This window comes from Pelecanus crispus, chromosome 2, assembly GCF_030463565.1.
Source record: "Pelecanus crispus isolate bPelCri1 chromosome 2, bPelCri1.pri, whole genome shotgun sequence".
NCBI lineage: Eukaryota > Metazoa > Chordata > Aves > Pelecaniformes > Pelecanidae > Pelecanus > Pelecanus crispus.
Genome location: NC_134644.1, coordinates 155,204,722 through 155,225,154, shown reverse-complemented (window position 1 = coordinate 155,225,154; position 20,433 = coordinate 155,204,722). Strand labels below are relative to the sequence as shown.

Here is a 20,433-nt window from a genome sequence, read left to right as displayed (position 1 = left end):
TGATATTTCAAATCAGGTGAGTCCTACCAAAAGCCAAATACTGGCTTGGGAGAAATCTGAGCCCTTTTCAATATACAAATTTTAAATATTTAACTATAGGAGAAAAAAAGCCAGCATTAATTTAATTAATTTATTGCTACAAGAATAAAAAGTGTTTATTTTGCACCTATACATACAACCTTGGGATAGTCTCTTATAAAAAGTAACACAAACTTTAAATCTAAAGCTAAATTCTGACTGCTATAAATCCATACTAACTCTGTAGTCCTTCAGCACACATTACACCAGTACACAACACAATGCCTTTCATTATATATTCAACTGCAAAATAGCACATAAAGTTTAGAAGATTACTCCATTGTTTTTCTATTCATTTTGCTTGTTATTAGATCAATAAAAAGAGGCATAAATACTAGACCACATGCTTCACAGTCTTTCTACCAGAAAGCTTTCAAGTTTTAACATTAACCCAATTTTATCCACATTAACAAAACAAATTAAATCTATTCTAAGCAGTTAACAGCATAATTTAGGAAAAAAATAATATACATCTGAAAAAAAGGGTGCAAATGGCTAAAAACCTTGAGCTAAAACTTCTAACGGCCCTCTCTTCCCCCACAGCACTCTTTCAGGCAAAATTTCCTATGTGAATTCCAAGATCTGGCTCCACAATAACGGACAATATATCATAACCTCCTAGGCAGCATTGTTGTGGAAAAGTTTAACTTCTCATGCACTTAATTTGAAAAGTGCATAAACACTTCAACAAGAATAGCTCACTTGTAACAAATTTTTATCCTCAATAATTCCTGCCATTACTCTTATATTTAGTTTAGTAACACTGAGTAAGAAAACACAGTTTTCTTAACATGCTAAATTCTATGCGATGTTAACATTCTCTGTGTACTGTCTTAAATCTCCTAGGGAAAAATTAAAGAAGCCATTTTTATTCCATTTTCACCACTTCAGTAACATAAAAATAGAATATGTATTCAAACATAATTGATTTTTCTGAAAATACTTACTTCAGCATATTGCTGACAGTATAAGTGGTTGTGTGGATTAGTCATCATAAGCTCCTCTAAGCAGAAGGCTGCCTTTGCATAGCTGAGGAATATCAAAAACAGTGACAAAATGAAACAGAGTATACAGTTCTTTGCTTCAGTTTCTTTCCAGCACAATAAAAGAAGTCTTACTCTTCCCCCTATAACTTCACGATTCACAATTAAGAAAAATTTTTTACTTTTAAATGTTTGGAACCTCAAGTTACTATTTTTATATCCTAGATAGTGAAAAACATACAAAATTTAATAGTCTCTATATATGTTGAACAGCTCATGGAAAGCATTTAATATACTCATTTCTTGTTAAGAAGTGCCATTTCTGATCAACAAGAGTGGTGAGCAGAAACAGGCATTAGGTACTATAAGACATTTGAACTCAGACTACAAAATAGTTAATTTTTTTCTAAAAGGAAATTCAGCTACGTGGGGATTCACAAACCAAGCTACAGACCAGAGCACTTACACCGTCAGTTAACTTTACCTGCTCACAGTCAACCACAGAAGATCAAAAAACCATACTAAGAACAGTTCTAAAAATCAAACAGTTCAAATCTATATATGAAAATATCATCATACCAGTCCAAATGGGAAACAACTTATCATTGCAAAAGAAAAGGCTAGTACTTGTTCTTTAAATTAAAGCTTTCAGAAAGAATTAAGAAGTCATGCTTAAAATGTAGGTTTATTTAATTATAAAAATCTTAAGTTTCACAATCGTTCAACTAATAGAGTTTCCTGCAGAATTTACATCTTCTACAGATATGTAATAGCACTGTTGCACAGAGTATACATGGCAGGATTCCAAAATTCAGAGACGCAATGTTTATAATGACAGTGTGGGTAGATATTTAATATCAGATTAAAAGCAATTTAGCAATTATGAGACAATATTAAACCATATAATCTGTAAAATCATGTTTCTTAAAATGAATATATTATCGTTTTCTCCTGTGCACATTATGACAGTCAGGTATGTATTTCAAATATTAATTTGGAGATAAAAGGAGAGCCACCTCATTCTCCAAAAGCAGAAGCCACAGGGCTCATAACGGAACAGAGCACAGAATTGAGAACTATATAAACCTTGTACATCTAAGTGTGCTTTTGAACAATGGTAACAGCATGATGATTTCACAAGCAAGACTAAATTTGTGACACTGATAAAACAAGTAAGCTGATGAATTGCTTCCCTTTTTTCAATATCAACTTTTAGTTGCTTTTTAGCCAACATTCTAATTTTTTCCACATTTAATCATCAAAATAACAACAACAATGATGCTCATAAAATTACAGTGAGGACAGTCAATTTTTTCAATGAACTGGAGAAAGTTCTATATATTATTTTTTATTGGAACTACAGACCAAGACAAATACAAGAAAAAGCAATTTCTTTCTCAGGTTTTATTACACAATTTTGTAATAAAGATTATAGCACACACAAAAAAAAGTAGTGGAATACGTATGTTTGCACCACTGTCATCTACTTTTGTACCAACAGATGTGACAAGCTTAAATAGCTTTCTAACTTTTTTTCCTTTTTTTTTTTTTTTTTTTTTTTTTTTTAAGAAAAAACCCCCTATTTTCTTGGAAAAGTGGCTGGTGAATTTCCCAGAACAAATGGAAATCTGGATATCAAAATTCTAGACTATTCCTTAAGTCAGCATTTGAAAGAGTTTAATAATTATTTTCTTTGAGAATGGGATGGAAGGAGAGGTGATGGGGGAACAATTTTTTCCATCACAGTGATAATGGCTATTTCTTCCTTGAGAATTCAAATCTTTTACTACTCTCTAGAAAGGAAGGAAGGAAACAATGTGATATAATTCAGGCTGGGCTGAAGAACTAAAAAATGGGGCGGGGGGGGTGGGGGAAGATATGCCTTTAGGTGGAGGTTAGAATTAATGCTGTGATATTAGAAAACTTGCACTAAGGCTTCGAGCTAATCCTCTCACACTGGGATTTCCTCCTGTCACTACAGCAATAAAAAAAAGCTAACAAAAACATTAAATATCCAATAAGCAAGTTACTACAACATTCAGCATTCTTGATTGCATTGGGTTTTGTACCCAGGCGACCAGATGCCTCTAACACTGGATCCATGTTTTGTTTTGTTTTTTAAAGGTTACTAAAAGTTCTTGCAGAGGTAGGCTAAAAGAAAATCAGAATATCACTTGCTGTGATCAACTGATTTAGAAGTAAAGAATTTAAAAGCTATAACTAGTAAAAAACATCACTTGAATGAAAAAATTATGGGAAACAAGTGCTGTTGCCTGCTATGCTCAAACCACTTCTTTTAAAACACCATTTTTTAAAAAAAAAATTACCAAACCATACAGGTAATTAAGTAAAATGTTTCTGTTTATAAATCAAATGCCTTCTTAAAGCATTTGGTAGTCAAATAAGGTTGGTACTTATTTCCTATTAATGCTTGTTATATTGGAAATGAGACAGCATACTTTCTAACACTAGTTCTTCAAAGAAAAAAAATCACTGAGGTCTCTGACTTACACAGAGTAGGTTTCAATTTAACAGTTTTTATGTGGACTTAGCAAACAACTTACTCATGTTCATTGATGTAAAGTTCTGCAAGTTCATGCCAAGCTTCTTGGTCTCCAACAAATCTGTATAGAGAAGACAAGAGAGGAAAAAAAAGAAAGAATGTGCAAGGGATTCTGTAAATGACCAGCATGGAAGCAAAAGCGTAAATCAAATGCAAATTCCATTTTAATTAAAAAGATTTATCAGAATAGCAAGACACAATCTGTATTCTTGTAAGACACTCACTGTTCCAGATACTCATTCAGCTCTCGGATGGCCTCAAGATTTTTCCCCTGGGCTTTTCGAATGGCAATCTTACGCTTTCTTGCTGCCTGTGGGTTGACATTAATAAAGGATTAGGGTCTCATAATTCCCTGGGTTTTTGTAAAGAAAGCAATTTGACTGTGCAAATTATTATCTCAATACCAGTGAAATTCCACTGCAGAGCAACTGCTAGGTTGAAGTTTATAAACATACCCTATGACATCCCACTGAGAGACTGAAAACCTCTTCTTACAATCACATTATGTATGCTTTTCTTTGGAGGCACAAACTGTATGCATTATTTCATTCAAATAAATGACTGTCCAGATTCTGATAATTACAAAACAGCAGGGGATGCTAATCTTCAGCCATTCCAAAGACCCCCACCTTGTCATTCACAAGATCCACGACTATAGAGGAGAGACGGTGACTGAGTCTTAGGGAACCTCACAGATGCATCTTGGTTGCCACTGTATAAATATAGCTTTCAGCCATTTTTAAAGATTCTTGTTGGAGTGCTGAATGCCATCTTTTATTAATGTTGAATACACACCAGTATCATAAACAAGTTTCTCATCGTTCTTGGAGCACAAAGCAGGCTCTTCAATGTAAAGGGAACACAAAATAGACATTTCCATGTGGGGGGGAAAATGTATTTCAAGATAAACAATATAAAAACAAGTTATAAGAATTATAATGTATTTAAATTTTGAACCCATAAAAGTTGTTACAGACCACCAGGAGAAAAAGATACACAGAAGTTGATTACTCTGTACTTCAATCCAATATTCCAGTTTCTGAAGTACATTGGTTACAGTTCTCTAAAAGCAGTTTTCAGACCTCCAGAAGTTGTGAATCAAGATACACTTGAGGTGTAATTCAAAACAATGGACATCTACCCAGCAGTCTGACAGTTTGGAGCAAACAGCACTACACCTCAGCAAGTCTGAAAGTCGTCAGATCAGGAATCTCACAGAATGAAAGTAAAACCAAATTCCAGCGTAATATGCCTCAAAGAACAAACACCATCAGCCTCCTGCCTTACCTATAACCCCTATTTCTCCTGGGTGATCGCAACCGCTGTAGTCAGATCCAAGACAGACAGTCTGGTGTGCGTGATGTGTCTGCGTGTACACACACACTCTGATATGTGATTTCTCCATGAGATAATATTAATGAAAAAAACCCCCACACTTTTCCAGTAATGAAGTCCCACTACTTATTCCCCTCACAGCTCTCATCCCATTTCATATCTTATAATGAGGTTATAGAGGTGGGTTTCACCTTACAGAAGCCTTGACAGCACAGGAACAGATAACTCTTCAACAAAACCTTAAATGATTTTAATCTTTGAATTTAAGATTGCTCTGAAATTGTTTCTTTATGATGTACCACCAGTCACATATAGCCCGAAAGAGTTCTTGTATTTTTACAGTATTTTAAACATAACTATTCTCTTAAATAGTTTCTTACCCTTTGATCATCTTTTGAACAAATTTATTGCTGCTGGAAGAAGAAGGAAGTGTAGCATTTAAGTAAACTAGTTCAAGCTACCAAAACAGCATAGCTAGGAAGGCTTTTAACACTAACTGCAGGTTTATTCTTTCCTTTGATTTCATCCCCTTCACCTCCCCCGCAAACATACACAAATATATAATCAATGAAAATTCAGTGAAAATGACTCAAGTGAGGAAAAAATACTTCACTTTTCTGCTTAAACGCAAGGCACAGGCAGAGAGAAAATTCATCAGAACAATCAAGAGACAAATTAGGACACAGGCAGCGTGGTGGGTTTACCCACAGTCATTTTGTTTTCCACTGCTGCTTTGTCAGACTGCAACCTGTGAAGTTACATTCATCATTCTACTTTTACTGGGAGACTTTTGGCTAAAAGCCATAACTGACTCTGGAAATTTCAAGTGCTGACCACATTTATCACTATAACAATCATACACACTGTTTATTTTATTTCTGAGTTTTTAAACTAAAGGTAGCAGCTTAATTAAACTTATTTTTTTAAATATAAAAAGAATAATCCCACATGCTTATCTTATTGCTGCTATTACTAAACAAAAAAACAAACCAAACCAAAAAAACCCGAAACCATTGCTCTCTATGACATTTTATGAAGAGGTCTCAACGCATTTCATAAAGCAGGTCACTACCCTTGCTATGGTGGGAACACCAGGGCAGTGTTAAACTCGCTACCCAAGGCTGATGTTATACACAGCCCAGTGACCTGCCCAGTGAGCCTGAAACATGAAAGAAGGGAAAGTGGGGGCACAGCCATGCGTATCATGCAATTACAGCTTAGGAAGACAGAAGTTTTTTTGCAGGTGACAGACTATCTACTTTAAAATGTAGCTTTTGGATTAAAAATTTAGCTGTTATTTTCAAAATTTAGAGAAAAAACAATGAAGAGAGTGAACTGATCAAAACTAAACTGCTTGAGAACTGAAATAATCTGTTTAATATATAAAATCAAGCAATGCATCTGACAACTTAATTTGCAATGGCAAACAGGAACAGTCCACACAAGTCACCCTCCCTTTTTGTTTCTAATGCAACTCCTTCAATCGCATGCAAGTATGTCCTCCAAAAGAGTCCGGAAACACATTTTCTCCATGATTGCTTTATTTCTTAACCACAGCACTCCCGAATAACGTAAATCACTGTAACCTCAAGACATGGATTTACGAAAAGCTACAACTATTTCTAGTCATAAATAGAAACTGACGTTTAACTATAAGAAGCACATCATGTAATGCAATCAAATAATGAGGATAAAAGGATTAGACATAATTGACATGTTCTGATGATAGCACTTAGGAGTAAAATGAATTACATATACATCTGACAAGATTTATTTGCTTATAAACTGAATCCCACGATACGTCTTCAAAATTATACTTTTTGTTTCTTATTTGAGAAAAGTAGAATTTAAAACTTCATTTTTTATTCACCTTGTCACCAAAAATAAAGCAGCATCTGAGCTTGAAATCTGCACTCTCTTCACCCTCAAACCTTCAAAAAAGTTACTTTATTTACAGAGAACTCTTAGTTTACAAAAGAGGCTCAGACACTCAAAACAGTGCTGACATTCAAAGGATGAACAAAATGTTGTATAGTGGAATAGAATTTTTGAAGGTCTCTTTAAAACTGCTGGAAAGAAGTCAATGAGGATGTAAGGGTTTTAAGTAATTATTAACGTTTTTCAATCACATAAATAAAACTATAAACACACATATTCTGAATGCATTGCCAAGAAACATACACATAGGTGTTCAGCAGATCTGAAGTATGCAGATCTGTGATTCCTAGGAGTAATAAGACAGACTGAAAAACAAAGAAATTAAAACAAACCACTGCTGCCTTTATCTGTATTCACAGACTACTCTCCCATCTGACTTTCTAGCTTTTTTTTGAATCATGAAGACTATCAGTTAGGTTTTTATTAAATAAAAAATGAAATTCAATAGGACTCCAGGAGTGATCGCTTTAAGAAAAAGATATACGAAAAAGCCTACGCTAAAACCAGGACATGGACCATTTTGCATGCTGTAAACTTCTAATTCTTGTTCTGATTTATCCTGTCCCTGAGCCCATATCTAGCTCCCTGTGTGTATCAGCTTCCTCCTCAGCGAGTTGGTACTCACGCTCAGTATGCTTACTGAGCATCCTGAGAAAGTGGAAGAACTAATGACAATTTATACACGCAGCATCAATTTTTCTTTATTTCCATCAAATTAAACAAAACATTTGACTGCACAGAACCACTGCCAACACTAACAACCACTTAACCAGACAAAACCTAGCTATTTTATAAGGAAAGGCAGACTCCCACCAATTCTACAGAAGCTTTACCTAGCATTTATTTCATACATCCGATTTATTACCTGCCTTAGTATCAGATGATATAAGAAAACCAGGCCACTTAATATGTTTTATGTTTCAGGGCTTTGTTTAGTAAAAATCTCACATTTCAAAATATAAGCTCATTTTTAAGGGACCTCTTGCAAGATACTAAAAAACTGTGGAATGCAGAGTACCTATCTGTTCAACCATTAATTTTAAGTCCACTAAGAATAGTAATGAGAAACCTATTTTTAACTACAAGATTTGAGATTATTTTGAAATCTATGAAGCATACTAAAATAGTTGTGATAATTTTGTTAACAAAGCTAGAAAAAATAATGTTCAAGAATTACATTTTGGTTCTTTGCATAACAAGAGTAAGATTTTTAAGAACAAGCCTGATACAGAAATGAACTCAATCTCCTTTCACCTTCCACCTTAAATCAAAAGGAAAAGACAAAAATTTCAGTGCTGCAACAAGAGTGCAGTGTTTGACCATGCAGCACCTATGACATGGAATTCCCCCTATCAGTTCTCCAGTGTTTAAAACAAGACACTGGAATGGTTATTGGCAGATTCTGTAAATCCAGCATTCTTAATGGAAAGATAGATGCCATCTTAAAGAACACTTATACTGTAATCAGTGTCATATGGACTGAGGTACTTCAGTATGTCACATACTTATTAAACAGTGAACCTTTCCAAGCTATTTCTTTTAAAGTGTAATAATCCCCAATCTGGCACAAGAACTAATTCTCCATTTGTCATGATTCTTTTTAGTAGGCATTAAGTAGACTCAAAGTGAAGTGAGGATTTGAAGCATAAGTAGCAATGGTGAACACAACTTTTTACAATATTCTATGGGGGAATCCAATAAAAATAGCCCATACAGTCTAACACCAGCACACAGCAAATTGGTAGAAGCTATAAAAGCTAAAAAGCTAAAGCCTGGAATAGGAAAACATGAAAAATGCTATATACCAAAGAATGGTAAGAACAGTTTACGCAGAGGCAAGTAAGGCTTCCCAGATTTACTGGAGTTCTTCGAAGGAGTCACTAAGACTGTGAATGAATAAAGATCCATTTAAAAGTCAGCTTCAACTTCAAAAATGAAATTTCAACAAACTCTCTCACTCTGAAGCTGAAACCTGTGAAGAAAACTATGCTACCACAGGGTAAGAGGGGAAGGTCTTCACATGGATAAATAAATTAGCCAGAAGATATAAAACAGAGGAGAAAATAGTTCTTGTCTACCAGTGAGTTCTCTGCACTGAGAATCCCAGAGTCGCCTGTACGAAAGATTACTGCTCACCATCTTCATAAGTGATCTACCAAGGGAATTAACAGGGACCTGCTAAAGTTAATTGATAATAAAACCAAGTTATTTAAGTATAAAGAACAGAAGTCAACTGCAAACAACAGCATTCACAACCATGAATGTCAGCATGATAAAACAGCCCCTGACATTTAATCTAGATAAAGGCTTGCATATAGGGTAAAACAATACTAATTTAATGTACACACCAAAGCTCTCTGAATTTGCCCAGTTAGGAAGGAGAAGCTGGAGTTGCAATAAACACTTCTATAAAATGTCAGTTCAGTGTTCAGAAGTGGTCTTAAAACAAACTAAAACCCACAACACCGTGATGCTGGAATTATCAGAAAAGAATACAGAACAGAACACATCAGTGGCATCACTTTACCATTGTGTAATTCCATAATGGTCTTGCATTTTTAATACTGACTGCAGTTCTGTCCTCTCCTTGCTCATGCAAGTGTAAAAAAAAAAAACGCCCAGAGAGGACACTCAGAACAGCAGCAGGGTTTCAGGGCACAGTATGGCAACAAGAACCGCTGGACAGGTAGTGGTCAATGGCTCAATGTCCACATGGAGACCGGTGACAAGTGGTGTCCCTCAGGGGTCCATACTGGTACCCGTACTGTTTAATATATTTATTAATGACATAGACAGTGGCATCGAGTGCACCCTCAGCAAGTTTGCAAATGACACCAAGCTGTGTCGTGCGGACTGGACATGCCAGAAGGATGGGATGCCATCCAGAGGGACCTGGACAAGCTCAAGGAGTGGGGCCCATGTGAACCTCCTGAGGTCAACAAGGCCAAGTGCAGGATCTTGCACCTGGGTCAGGGCAACCCCCAGTGTCAATCCAGGCTGGGGGATGAATGGATTGAGAGCAGCCCTGCAGAGAAGGACTTGGAGGGTACTGGTGAACGAAAAGCTGGACATGAGCTGACAATGTGTGCTTGCAGGCCAGAAGGCCAACCGTATCCTGGACTGCAATCAAAAGCAGTGTGGCCAGCAGGTCAAGGGAGGTGATTCTCCACCTCTGCTCTGCTCTGGTGAGACCCCACCTGGAGTACTGCATCCAGCTCCGGGACCCACAACGTAAGGACGTGAACCTGTTGGAGCAAGTCTAGAGGAGGGCCACAGAGATGATCAGAGGGCTGGAGCACCTCTCCTATGAAGACAGGGTGAGGGAGTTTCTGAAGATGTTGTAGACACTTGCCACCAAATTTATACAAGTTCAAAAAGCAGTTTAAAAAAAAAAGCAGAAATTTCATTAAGAGCTATTAAAAACAGTTACCAGTTCTGGCATAAGAAAACCCAATAACATGAAGATAACAGAAACCAGCAGAAGAGACCAGGGCATACTGTATGACTGCCCTGTTCTTATACACTTCTCCCAGTATCTGCTATTGGTCACTGTCAGAAACAGGCCCACCTCCTGTGCCTCTTCTGAAACACATCCAGGCCTTAGGCTAGAAAAAGAATCTCAAAATAATATGGGAAAGTGTAACTTTATATGACCATGGTTGTTGACCATACACCTGTTCCTGCCCGTTCCCATAAACAAGAGCTGTTAGTAAAGTATTTTACAAACCTGAAAGACAACAGCTTCACCCAGAACACTATCTTATTCTGAAAATTCTATTTTTAATTCTTTGTTCACACAATTATATTACTAGACCCATGAAGTTAATGAGATTATCCACATGCCCTAAGCTAAGCAAGCATATACAGTGTCTTGTTGTATTAAAAAGCTTAGTTGAAAAAGCGTTAAGAAAAACAGCAGAATTATCCCAGTAAAGACATCAGATTTTCTGTGGATTAGAACTAAGGCAGAACTTCGTGCCTTATCTTATTTTCCCTCTGGTGTTGACCAAATGCTCTGCAATCTTCTTTATGGTGGAGTTGAAGAATCAGGAGCAACTGCAGATGCGCTGTGATGACAGTGGAGCGGGTTAGACACCAACCTAAGTCTTGAACACATGAACAAAATTTCCTTTCTCAACAATCTTCTTTGCACTCCTGGGCAGGCCACCTTGAGAAGGGCCCAACTGACAAAAATATTTAGCTATCTAATTAAAATAGATGGGGCTACATTCAAATTGCTCCCCAAAAGCGGAATCTTTGCCAGGGTAAAACAATGCAAAAAGGCACTCAACTTAATCTGATACAAACACATACACATAGTTTAAAAATTCCTCATTTAATATTCAGTACAGACTTGAAATCAATAGCAAGATCAGAAAGCTAACTGCCTGCTTAGGAACAGTGTCCTACATAATTTTGCAGAGCTGGGCTTTCATCTACTCTCCATATGTAAAATCTCAGTACTGTTTCATCTCACATGGCTGCTGTGGGACAAGTGAGAGAAAAAAATGTTCAAGATACCACTTGCATTTGTAAGGTTCTTACATAAGAACCCCACTCCCAGAAATGAGGACTTACGTATCAAATAGAAAATACAGATATATCAATTCCATGCAAATTTCCTACTGAATTTTACACAAGCAATCCATCCAAAACATAATCCTTAATGTAGCATCCAGAACACTAATAAAGATACTAAGAACACTATGAAGATCAATTTACAGTTCAAAAATGCCTAGACTTTCAGTGTGGCATGACACCTCATACTACAAAATTATATCAAAGTTTAGCCATTGTATTATCTGAATTTACAAAGGATACCACTAAACAATAACTACTCACTTCAAAAGATTACCAGTCATTTTAAGGGTGTGCAGATTCTGGCACTTTTTAAGTAGCATGGTTGAGCACTCAGCCTTATCTCCAGAAGGTATGAAGTGTACCTGGGTTTTCTTTAGTGAAAGAACAGAAATTCCATCTTGTAAAACCACAGGTTTGGTTACTTGCAGCATTCAAATGGTATATGTCTTCACTATTAGAGCTAAAACAGTTACTGACAGAACTAATACACACCAGGTACTACAGGGAATAAGAAACATTTCACCAGTAGGTCTCAAAGCTATTTACTGACAGCAGAAAATACAGTGCCTCAAGGCAAAATGTGATTTACTTTTTCAGGGGGGGAAAAAACATCCCAAGACTTCAATGTTAATACAAATCCCTCTGTTCTGATCTCCTACTGACCCTTCAAGCCCTCTGTTGCATGGCTACATCAGACCTGACCTCATCTGTTAACTAACCACCTAACCTTCCATACCTGTACCTCTCTCTTTTGGTCCTCACAGTTCTCCTTCCTTCTCTTTTTACTCAGTTCCTTCTGGATGTTTTTTTATTTTTTCCTTCTCCTGCTCATCACTTGGGTGCAACTCAGAAAAGAAAGGAGTCTCCCTACTTTCTGCCCTTTTCCCACAGCCATACAGCCATGAGGAGCAACTGCAAGGAAGTCCTGCTTAGTCTCTGTAGCCTGGAATAGATCATGCTCAATACAAATGGGATTTGAAGAAGATGTATTTAATAAAAATTCCAGTAGTCTCTACTGAGAACATGAAGTAAAGATTTTCAAATGCCTGTAACTTAGCCAGTTTGAGTGTTTTTCTCATAGTATAATAAAAGCTGCATTCTACCAAGAGCCCTTTTCCTGTTGGTATCCAAGGCTTTCCTCCAAAGCAGAGCAGGATGAGGATTTCTCAATGAAACACATTAACAGCAAAACCAAACAAAAGAGTCCTTTTTACCAACCCTACTAAAAAAAAAAAAAACCAAAACCAAAAAACCAACCAATGTCCCCCTTACTTTGTTCTGAGAAACAGACTAAGCATTTTATCTGAAGATCTACAAACAACTCAGCCACTGTTCGGCACCAGTATGAAGATTTTCAACTGGATACTACATTAAATTTCAATTAATAAAAGAGTCCCTACAATGGAAAATGTTATGCAATCTTAATAACGGAGTAATCTGCCAGCTACAGGTCTAATAAGCCTTCATTTCAACCAAAATGGACAAGAATGGAAACGGTTCTTATTCTATTCAAATGCACACAAGTTGTGCTTTTCACAAGAGTCACATTTCATACGTTACTCTTTAGAGAAGGGACAGACTCTTACTCAACGCCTACATGCTTTGAAAAATGAAACACAATCTCTGAAGTGACATTAACATTGCTCCATTGTCAAATGAGTCACCTTTTTCAGCAAGTAAGCTCATAGCGAGAGAAAACATTGAGAGATGATCACCTTTTAAAAACAAAGAGTACTTTGAATGCTATCCTAACAAACAAAAATAATTACTGTTATATTGATTTCAGGGGTTTGCATGCAACAAAACCTCATCCAAAAGTGTAAATGCCCATTACATAATTTGAGTTCTAAGTTCACATTTCATAATGGAAAAGTCTGCTAGGTGTCTAAAATAAGTAATTTTTTGAACAAGCTTTTCCATGCTTCTATTTGAAACTGTCAGTCAATGCAAAGTACGATTTTTACATGATTCATGTGAACAAATGTCTGTTTCACTTGCAGCAGTTGCCAAAACGTTTAATGTATATAAGCAACTCCATGTGTTAGCAAACCAGAAGAAATTGTTATAAGGTAAAGTGAGTGCCAAGACAAACTCAGCGACAGTTTCTTTTTTAAAATCTTGAAATATTTATTTTCTTACAGCAGCCACGTGTGCATGGAAATAATTAACAGGTAAAAGACACAAAGAAACCTGCACATGACAATTTATCAAAACTTTCTATTTAACTTTCACTCTTCACATGCAAGGCTTAGCCAACCTATCTATCGTTATATAGCAAGGAACCTTTGCTTTGCATTTAACACTCCACTTCTGTTCTCAGATCTTAAGAAATCCAATAGGTCATGCGGCTGTTCTAATATTTATATCTTATGCTTCTAAATATTACCATTTTATGGATCTTTATGATTTTGTTAAGGAGGAAATCCAAATTAGGCAATACTCATGCATATTACTTATTTAAATATATAATTTTGTTTTATAGAACTATCCAACAAACCATTTGGATGACGTTAGCCATGTTGAGACAGCTGAAGAGTAGAACTGCCAGAAATGCACACTTCAAAGATCTGCGGTCCACAGAAGTCACTGTAATATGGTGCTCCATCTTCCACTGGCTTCAGCAAAAAGTCATAAAACGTGCACCTAGGTGGCCTATTCTTGTGGCTTCACTGCAGATGGGTTCCATCTTGTTTTAATGTGACTCAAGACTTAGTGTCTCTGAAACTCTTCGGGCCATACACTGATAAAATCCACCAACATCTACTGCAGACAGCTATGCACCTTGTGCTCAAATGTCTACTCAAAAACATTATAGAGTTTCAAAGGACAACTGCACATCACCTACATTTGTCTCGCAGAACACAGTTCAAGTAGTACTGCTCCAGGGAGAGCAAAAACTAAGAGTGAAGTATTGAAATAGTTGTTCTTATCCTTGCACAAAAATATAAGTGCTATCACTGCTAAAAGACACAGACTTTAATCTACCACTGCTGTCCGAGTGCTTAACTTAGTATTAACATTTTCAGATGAGTTTCCTTGAAAAGACTTTTCTGGTTTGGTGTTTTTGTTGTTGGTGGTTTGGTTTTTTGTTTTTTAATTTGCTTTGTGGGTTTTTTTTAATGATTTACTTAGTTTAAGTGATGGCACTTCATCTATATCCAGCTCTGGCATACCCTAGTTAACCCCAGTTATCTGTGTTTCTGTGGGTTTTCCCCTCCTGAATAGCAGACCACATCAAATGAGCTGACTGAAGAAAGGCAGAGGTTCAAAACGCACCAAGGAAGGTTTACATGAGACTGCCAAAACACCTGCAATAGCCCAGGTATTACATTTACACAGAAGTTTACTCAGTAAAGAGAACCAGTTCCTGGAAACCAAGTAACACAGACAAACACATACCCTCAAACAGACAATGATTAATAATAATTAACTGACTTTGCAACACGTGATATAAAAATTTGAAACTCAGTAGTTCCTGCGTATTTCTAGTTTTATCCTTGTGGAAAAAAAATGCTTGAAAATATATTGCTACAAGTTTCCCTAGACTTTCACTTTGGCATCTAATAGCTCAAGGTGGCTTACACAACCAGTATTCAAAAAAATGTTTCAAAAGTAAAGTACAGTCTGTCTCAGATTTTGTTTCATACGATTGGCAAGCTGTAGAGTATTTTGATTCACAAGCTAGTAAGATGTCCCAGACAATAAACCAAAATAACTGCTATTCAAGCACTACCTGAGTGTATTCATATTTAACTAAGATTAAGCATCAGGAAGACAGAAGACACATATTGGACTCTACTGGTCCTTTAAATACTGAATATTCAGGGGAAACAGAAAAGCTAAAAGGCCCAATCTAAACCCTACTAAAACTGCTGGAAAGGTTGCTAGTTATAATCCTGTCTTCTAAATTCAGTGTTTAGGCAGGTATTACATCACGCCTTCTCATCATGAAATGAATCTCGTTTGTTCTAATGAAGGTAACATAGGTTATTATACTAGGAAACTAAAGGAAACAAATACAGTAATAGAGACACATGTTTTTCCACAGTGAAACCCACAAAATGAAATCACAATTTCAAACAACAAACCACTGCAGTTCAGAAAAATCTTTTAAACTTACTGTGTTAGTTGAATCTTCTTGTAAAATTCTATCGTATAACTGGATAGCATCATCATACCTGTTCAAAGAAATAATTCGTATTTATTTCTGCTAAGACAGATCTCCTGACTTTTTGACTGTCCTTGCAATAGTTAATAACCCTACTGCACTTTTTATACTGAGTATATTTCAGCAAACAATATTCATACAAAATTCTCTTTGAGTGCTAAATATGAACAGCAGTATTTTATGTCACCAATTAAAAAAAAAACCAACACGGTAATCACTTCATGGAATACTGTTTCAGGAGCAACTTATATATTTTACACTCAATTTGTTACTTTCTGGTCTGTTCTCTTTTTCTGTACCCAGTAGCTCCAATCATCACACCCAACTATCTCTTTCACCTCTCCCAAGAAATAGAAACCCCCAAATTTGAAAGGCCATCCAAAATAATGACTTTTCATTTCATTGTTGTAATTTAAAACTTCATGTAAGTTTCTTCTGTTACAATTTTATAAAGTATAAGCAGCTGCATACAGTAAACTGAGGGGATTCGCACAAGAGTCCATCGCTAGACTATACCACGTATCTTGAAAGAAAACGTTTTCCACCATCACTACATAGGTGTCGTGGTTTAGCCCCAGCCAGCAACTAAGCACCATGCAGCTGCTCGCTCACTCCCCCTACCCCGATGGGATGGGGGAGAGAATTGGAGGAGTAAGAGTGAAAACACTCCTGGGTTGAGATAAGTACAGTTTAATCATTGAAATAAAGTAAAATAGTAATGCTAATAGTAACAGTATAATAATGATAATAATAATGATATACGAAGCAAGTGATGCACAATGCAATTGCTCACCACCCACTGACCGATACCCAGACAGTTCCCAAGCAGCGATCGCTGCTCCCTGGCCAACCCCCTCCAGTTTATATACTAAGCATGATGTCATATGGTATGGAATAGCCCTTTGGGCAGTTTGGATCAACTCTTCTGGCTGTGCCCCCTCCCAGTTTCTTGTGCACCTGGCAGAGCATGGGAAGCTGAAAAGTCCTTGACTAGCATAAGCAGTACTTAGCAACAACTAAACCATCAGTGTGTTATCAGCATTATTCTCCTACTAAATCCAAAACACAGCACTATGCCTGCTACTAGGAAGAAAATTAACTGTATCCCAGCCGAAACCAGGACAATAGGTTTTATTAATTAATTCTGCTATTTGAAGTATGCTCAAAACAGGTTACTCCAGCTGCTATAAATGCTTTGAACCTTCTGGGAAACAGATCTGTGTGTTCAGCCAGCTCTGTACATGACCCAAACTGGACAAATGAAATAATTCAATTCAGAACACTTTTGACCATACAGCTGTTGTGCTATCACCATATACCTAGAGCATACTTTGTGTGTTCATGTATAGTTTGACAAGTAGTTTTTCAGAGGTACTGCTGACTGATTTTGATGCTGCACATCCCCTTCTCACCTTGGACACCCATTTACGTACTCTCACTGCTCCCTAAGCACCGCTGACATTAGCATAGCTCAGCTGTCCAGTCCAGTTATCATAACATTATGAAAACAAATGTGAAAGGAAGCACAAAAGCAGAAATGAGTAGAAGGTGACTGCTACAGACATGCTGTAAAATGCTGTATTCATGTTCCCTGTTAGTCGCTACTTTATCAAAAGACTGAACATAATGGCCATAATCCCAGCTTTACAGGGTGAAGTTCCAGAATACTATTCTTTTGATTAGCAAGTGTCTACAGGGATGCCTCTGTCTACAGGGATGTTTTTCACCATTTCCTCTTCCTGCTGGGGAAGGCAGGATCTTTCCTAGATCCTAAAAGTCACTTAGAATTTACCAAGAAGTTCACTGCTTCAACTGAAAATGTGCTCCCTCCGGCCTAAGTCTCCCTAGGTTTCATTTATAGTCAGTGGAGAGAGACAGGCTTCTCCAGGGCATGGTTTAGAGCACCTGTAGGTGGGTTCCTGTTCAAGACAACCAAGAGCTGAAGCCTCTTTCTCCTCTGACTTCTGCAGAAAATATATGAAGATCACAGATGAAACCTCAGCTTTCATTAGTGCCTCTGCTCCCCTGACATTCCAATCTCAAGCATCTAACCTGACAGACATTTTGTCACGAATTTTTATGAGCACTTTCAGAAAACTGTGGCTCAATAGCACTTCGTTGCTGAAACAACACATAATGTTTATGCAGCAGTCATCTCCCACAAAGATCTGTTCCCATGCAATAACTTCAATGCAGTCACATAAGCCTGAACAGCATTATGATCTCATGTACTTTGCATAGGTTTTAGGAAGGGGGGAAATCTGCTGCCATTCTCTCACTGTCTTCCTACCCTATATCAAATAAAGACAGAAAGAAAGCTAAGTTTAATGGAAATTCCTCATGAATGTGTATTTGATATAAAGTGAGTGTGCAATGTGGAAAATCTAGTTGCCCTGAGACTGCTTCTGTGGTTGTGGAGTCCAGTTATCCACTCTTTTTGAATGAAGCAATGGACATTCATTGGTGGTTCATATCAAATAACATTTTCAAAGTTAGTTTTGCAAGAATGTAATGGATGAAGAACATCTGCTAAATAAATATTTTTTTAAAAAAGCATTTAAGGTTTACTTCTAAGTTCTAATTCCTTTGTATCAAGATGGCCCAAAGGCTCCAAATCTCACCAACTCTGTACGCAAAATGTGGCATGGAACAGATTTCCTAGCATTCAAAGGCACTGGAAGCTGGAAGTCCTTCTCAAGACCCCAGACAAGGGCTTTAGAACAGAATGTTGATCACAGAATCATAGAACGGTTTGGGTTGGAAGGGACGTTAAAGATCATCTAGTTCCAACTCCCCTGCCATGGGCAGCAACACCTTCCACTAGACTCAAAAGCCCCATCCAACCTGGCCTTGAACACTTCCAGGGATGGGGCATCCACAACTTCTCTGGGCAACCTGGTCCAGTGCCTCACCACACTCATAGTGAAGAATTTCTTTCTTATATCTAATCTAAATCTACCCTCTTTCACTTTAAAGCCATTACCCCTTGTCCTGTCACTACATGCTCTTGTAAAAAGTCCCTCTCCAGCTTTCTTGCAGGCCTCCTTCGGGTACTGGAACGCTGCTATAAGGTCTCCTCGCAGCCTTCTCTTCTCCAGGCTGAACACCCCAACTCTCTCAGCCTGGCCTCATAGGAGAGGTGCTCCAGCCCTCTGATCATCTCTGTGGCCCTCCTCTGGACTCATTCCAACAGGTCCATGCCCTTCTTATGTTGGGGGCCCCAGAGCTGGACGCAGTACTCCAGGTGGGGTCTCACCAGAGCAGAGCAGAGGTGGAGAATCACCTCCCTCAACCTGCTGGCCACACTGCTTTTGATGCAGCCCAGGATACAGTTGGCCTTCCGACCTGCGAGCACACATTGTCAGCTCATGTCCAGCTTTTCATCCACCAGTAACCCCAAGTCCTTCTGCGCTGCTCTCAATCCCTTCATCCTCCAGCCTGTATTTGTGCTTCGGATTGCCACAACCTGTGTGCAGGACCTTGTACTTGGCCTTGCTGAACTTGATGAGGTTCACATGGGCCCACCTCTCAAGCCTGTCAAGGTCCCTCTGGATGGCATCCCTTCCCTCCAGTGTGTCAACCGCACAACACAGCTTGGTGTCGTTGGCAAACTTGCTGAGGGTGCGCTCAATCCCACTGTCCATGTCGCTGACAAAGATGTTAAACAGTGCCGGTCCCAATACCGAGCCCCGAGGAACGCCACTCGTCGCTGGTCTCCATTTGGACATCGAGCCGTTGAATGCAACTGAGTGCAACCATCCAGCCAATTCTTTATCCACCGAGGGGCCAATCCGTCAAATCCATGTCTATCCAATTTAGAGACAAGGACGCTGTGCAGGACAGCGTCAAATGCTTTGCATAAGTCCAGGTAAACGACGTCAGTTGCTCTTCCCATATCACTGTAAGCCCATCATAGAAGGCCACCAACTCTGTCAGGCATGATTTGCCCTTACTGAAGCCATGTTGGCTGTCACCAATCTGCTCCTTATCTTCCAAGTGCCTTAGCACAGCTTCCAGGAGGATCTGCTCCATCATCTTGCCAGGCACAGAGTTGAGGCTGACTGGCCTGTAGTTCCCCAGGTCTTCCTTTTTTCCCTTTTTAAAAATGGGGGTTACGTTTCCCCTCTCCCCAGTATGGGAGCTTCTCAAATCTGAAAGATAGCAGCTTAGCAACTTCATCCACCAGTTCCCTCAGGACCTGTGGATGCATCTCATCAGGTCCCATGGACTTGTGCACCTTCATGTTCCTTAGATGGTCTCGAACCTGATCTTCTCCAGCAGTGGGCAGTTCTTCATTCTCCCAGTCCCTGCCTTTGCCTTCTGCGACTTCGGCAGTGTGGCTTGACCACTTGCCGGTGAAGACTGAGGCAAAAAAGTCATTGAGTACCCCAGCCTTCTCCATATCCCAGGTAACCAGGTCTCCCATTTCCTTCCAGAGAGGGCCCATGTTTTTCATGTCTTCCTTTTATCACCGACATACCTACAGAAGCTTTTCTTCTTGCCCTTGATGTCCCTGGCCAGATCTAATTCTATCAGGGCTTTAGCTTTCCTAACCTGATCCCTGGCTGCCTAGACAATTTCTCTGTATTCCTCTCAGACTACCCGTACTTGATTCCACCCTCCGTAGGCTTCCTTTTTGTGTTTCAGTTTGTCCAGGAGCTCCTTGTTCATCCATGCAGGCCTCCTGGCGTGTTTGCCTGACTTCTTCTTTGTTGGGATGCACTGCTCCTGAGCTTGGAGAAGGTGATCCTTGAATATTAACCAGCTTTCTTGGACCCCTCTTCCCT

At 38.3% G+C, this 20,433-nt stretch overlaps 1 protein-coding gene across 1 annotated transcript in view; it reads right to left on the bottom strand.

Moving 5' to 3' along the window:
- The window catches only part of EMC2 (ER membrane protein complex subunit 2), a 47,734-nt gene that overhangs the window by 9,173 nt on the left and 18,128 nt on the right, over window positions 1-20,433 (bottom strand). The window contains exons 5-8 of the mRNA XM_075705500.1: window positions 15,599-15,656; window positions 3,849-3,934; window positions 3,626-3,685; window positions 1,026-1,107 (exon numbers count right to left, since the gene is read on the bottom strand). Of these exons, the coding sequence (XP_075561615.1) occupies window positions 1,026-1,107; window positions 3,626-3,685; window positions 3,849-3,934; window positions 15,599-15,656 (286 nt within the window). The remainder of the gene's footprint in view (window positions 1-1,025; window positions 1,108-3,625; window positions 3,686-3,848; window positions 3,935-15,598; window positions 15,657-20,433) is intronic.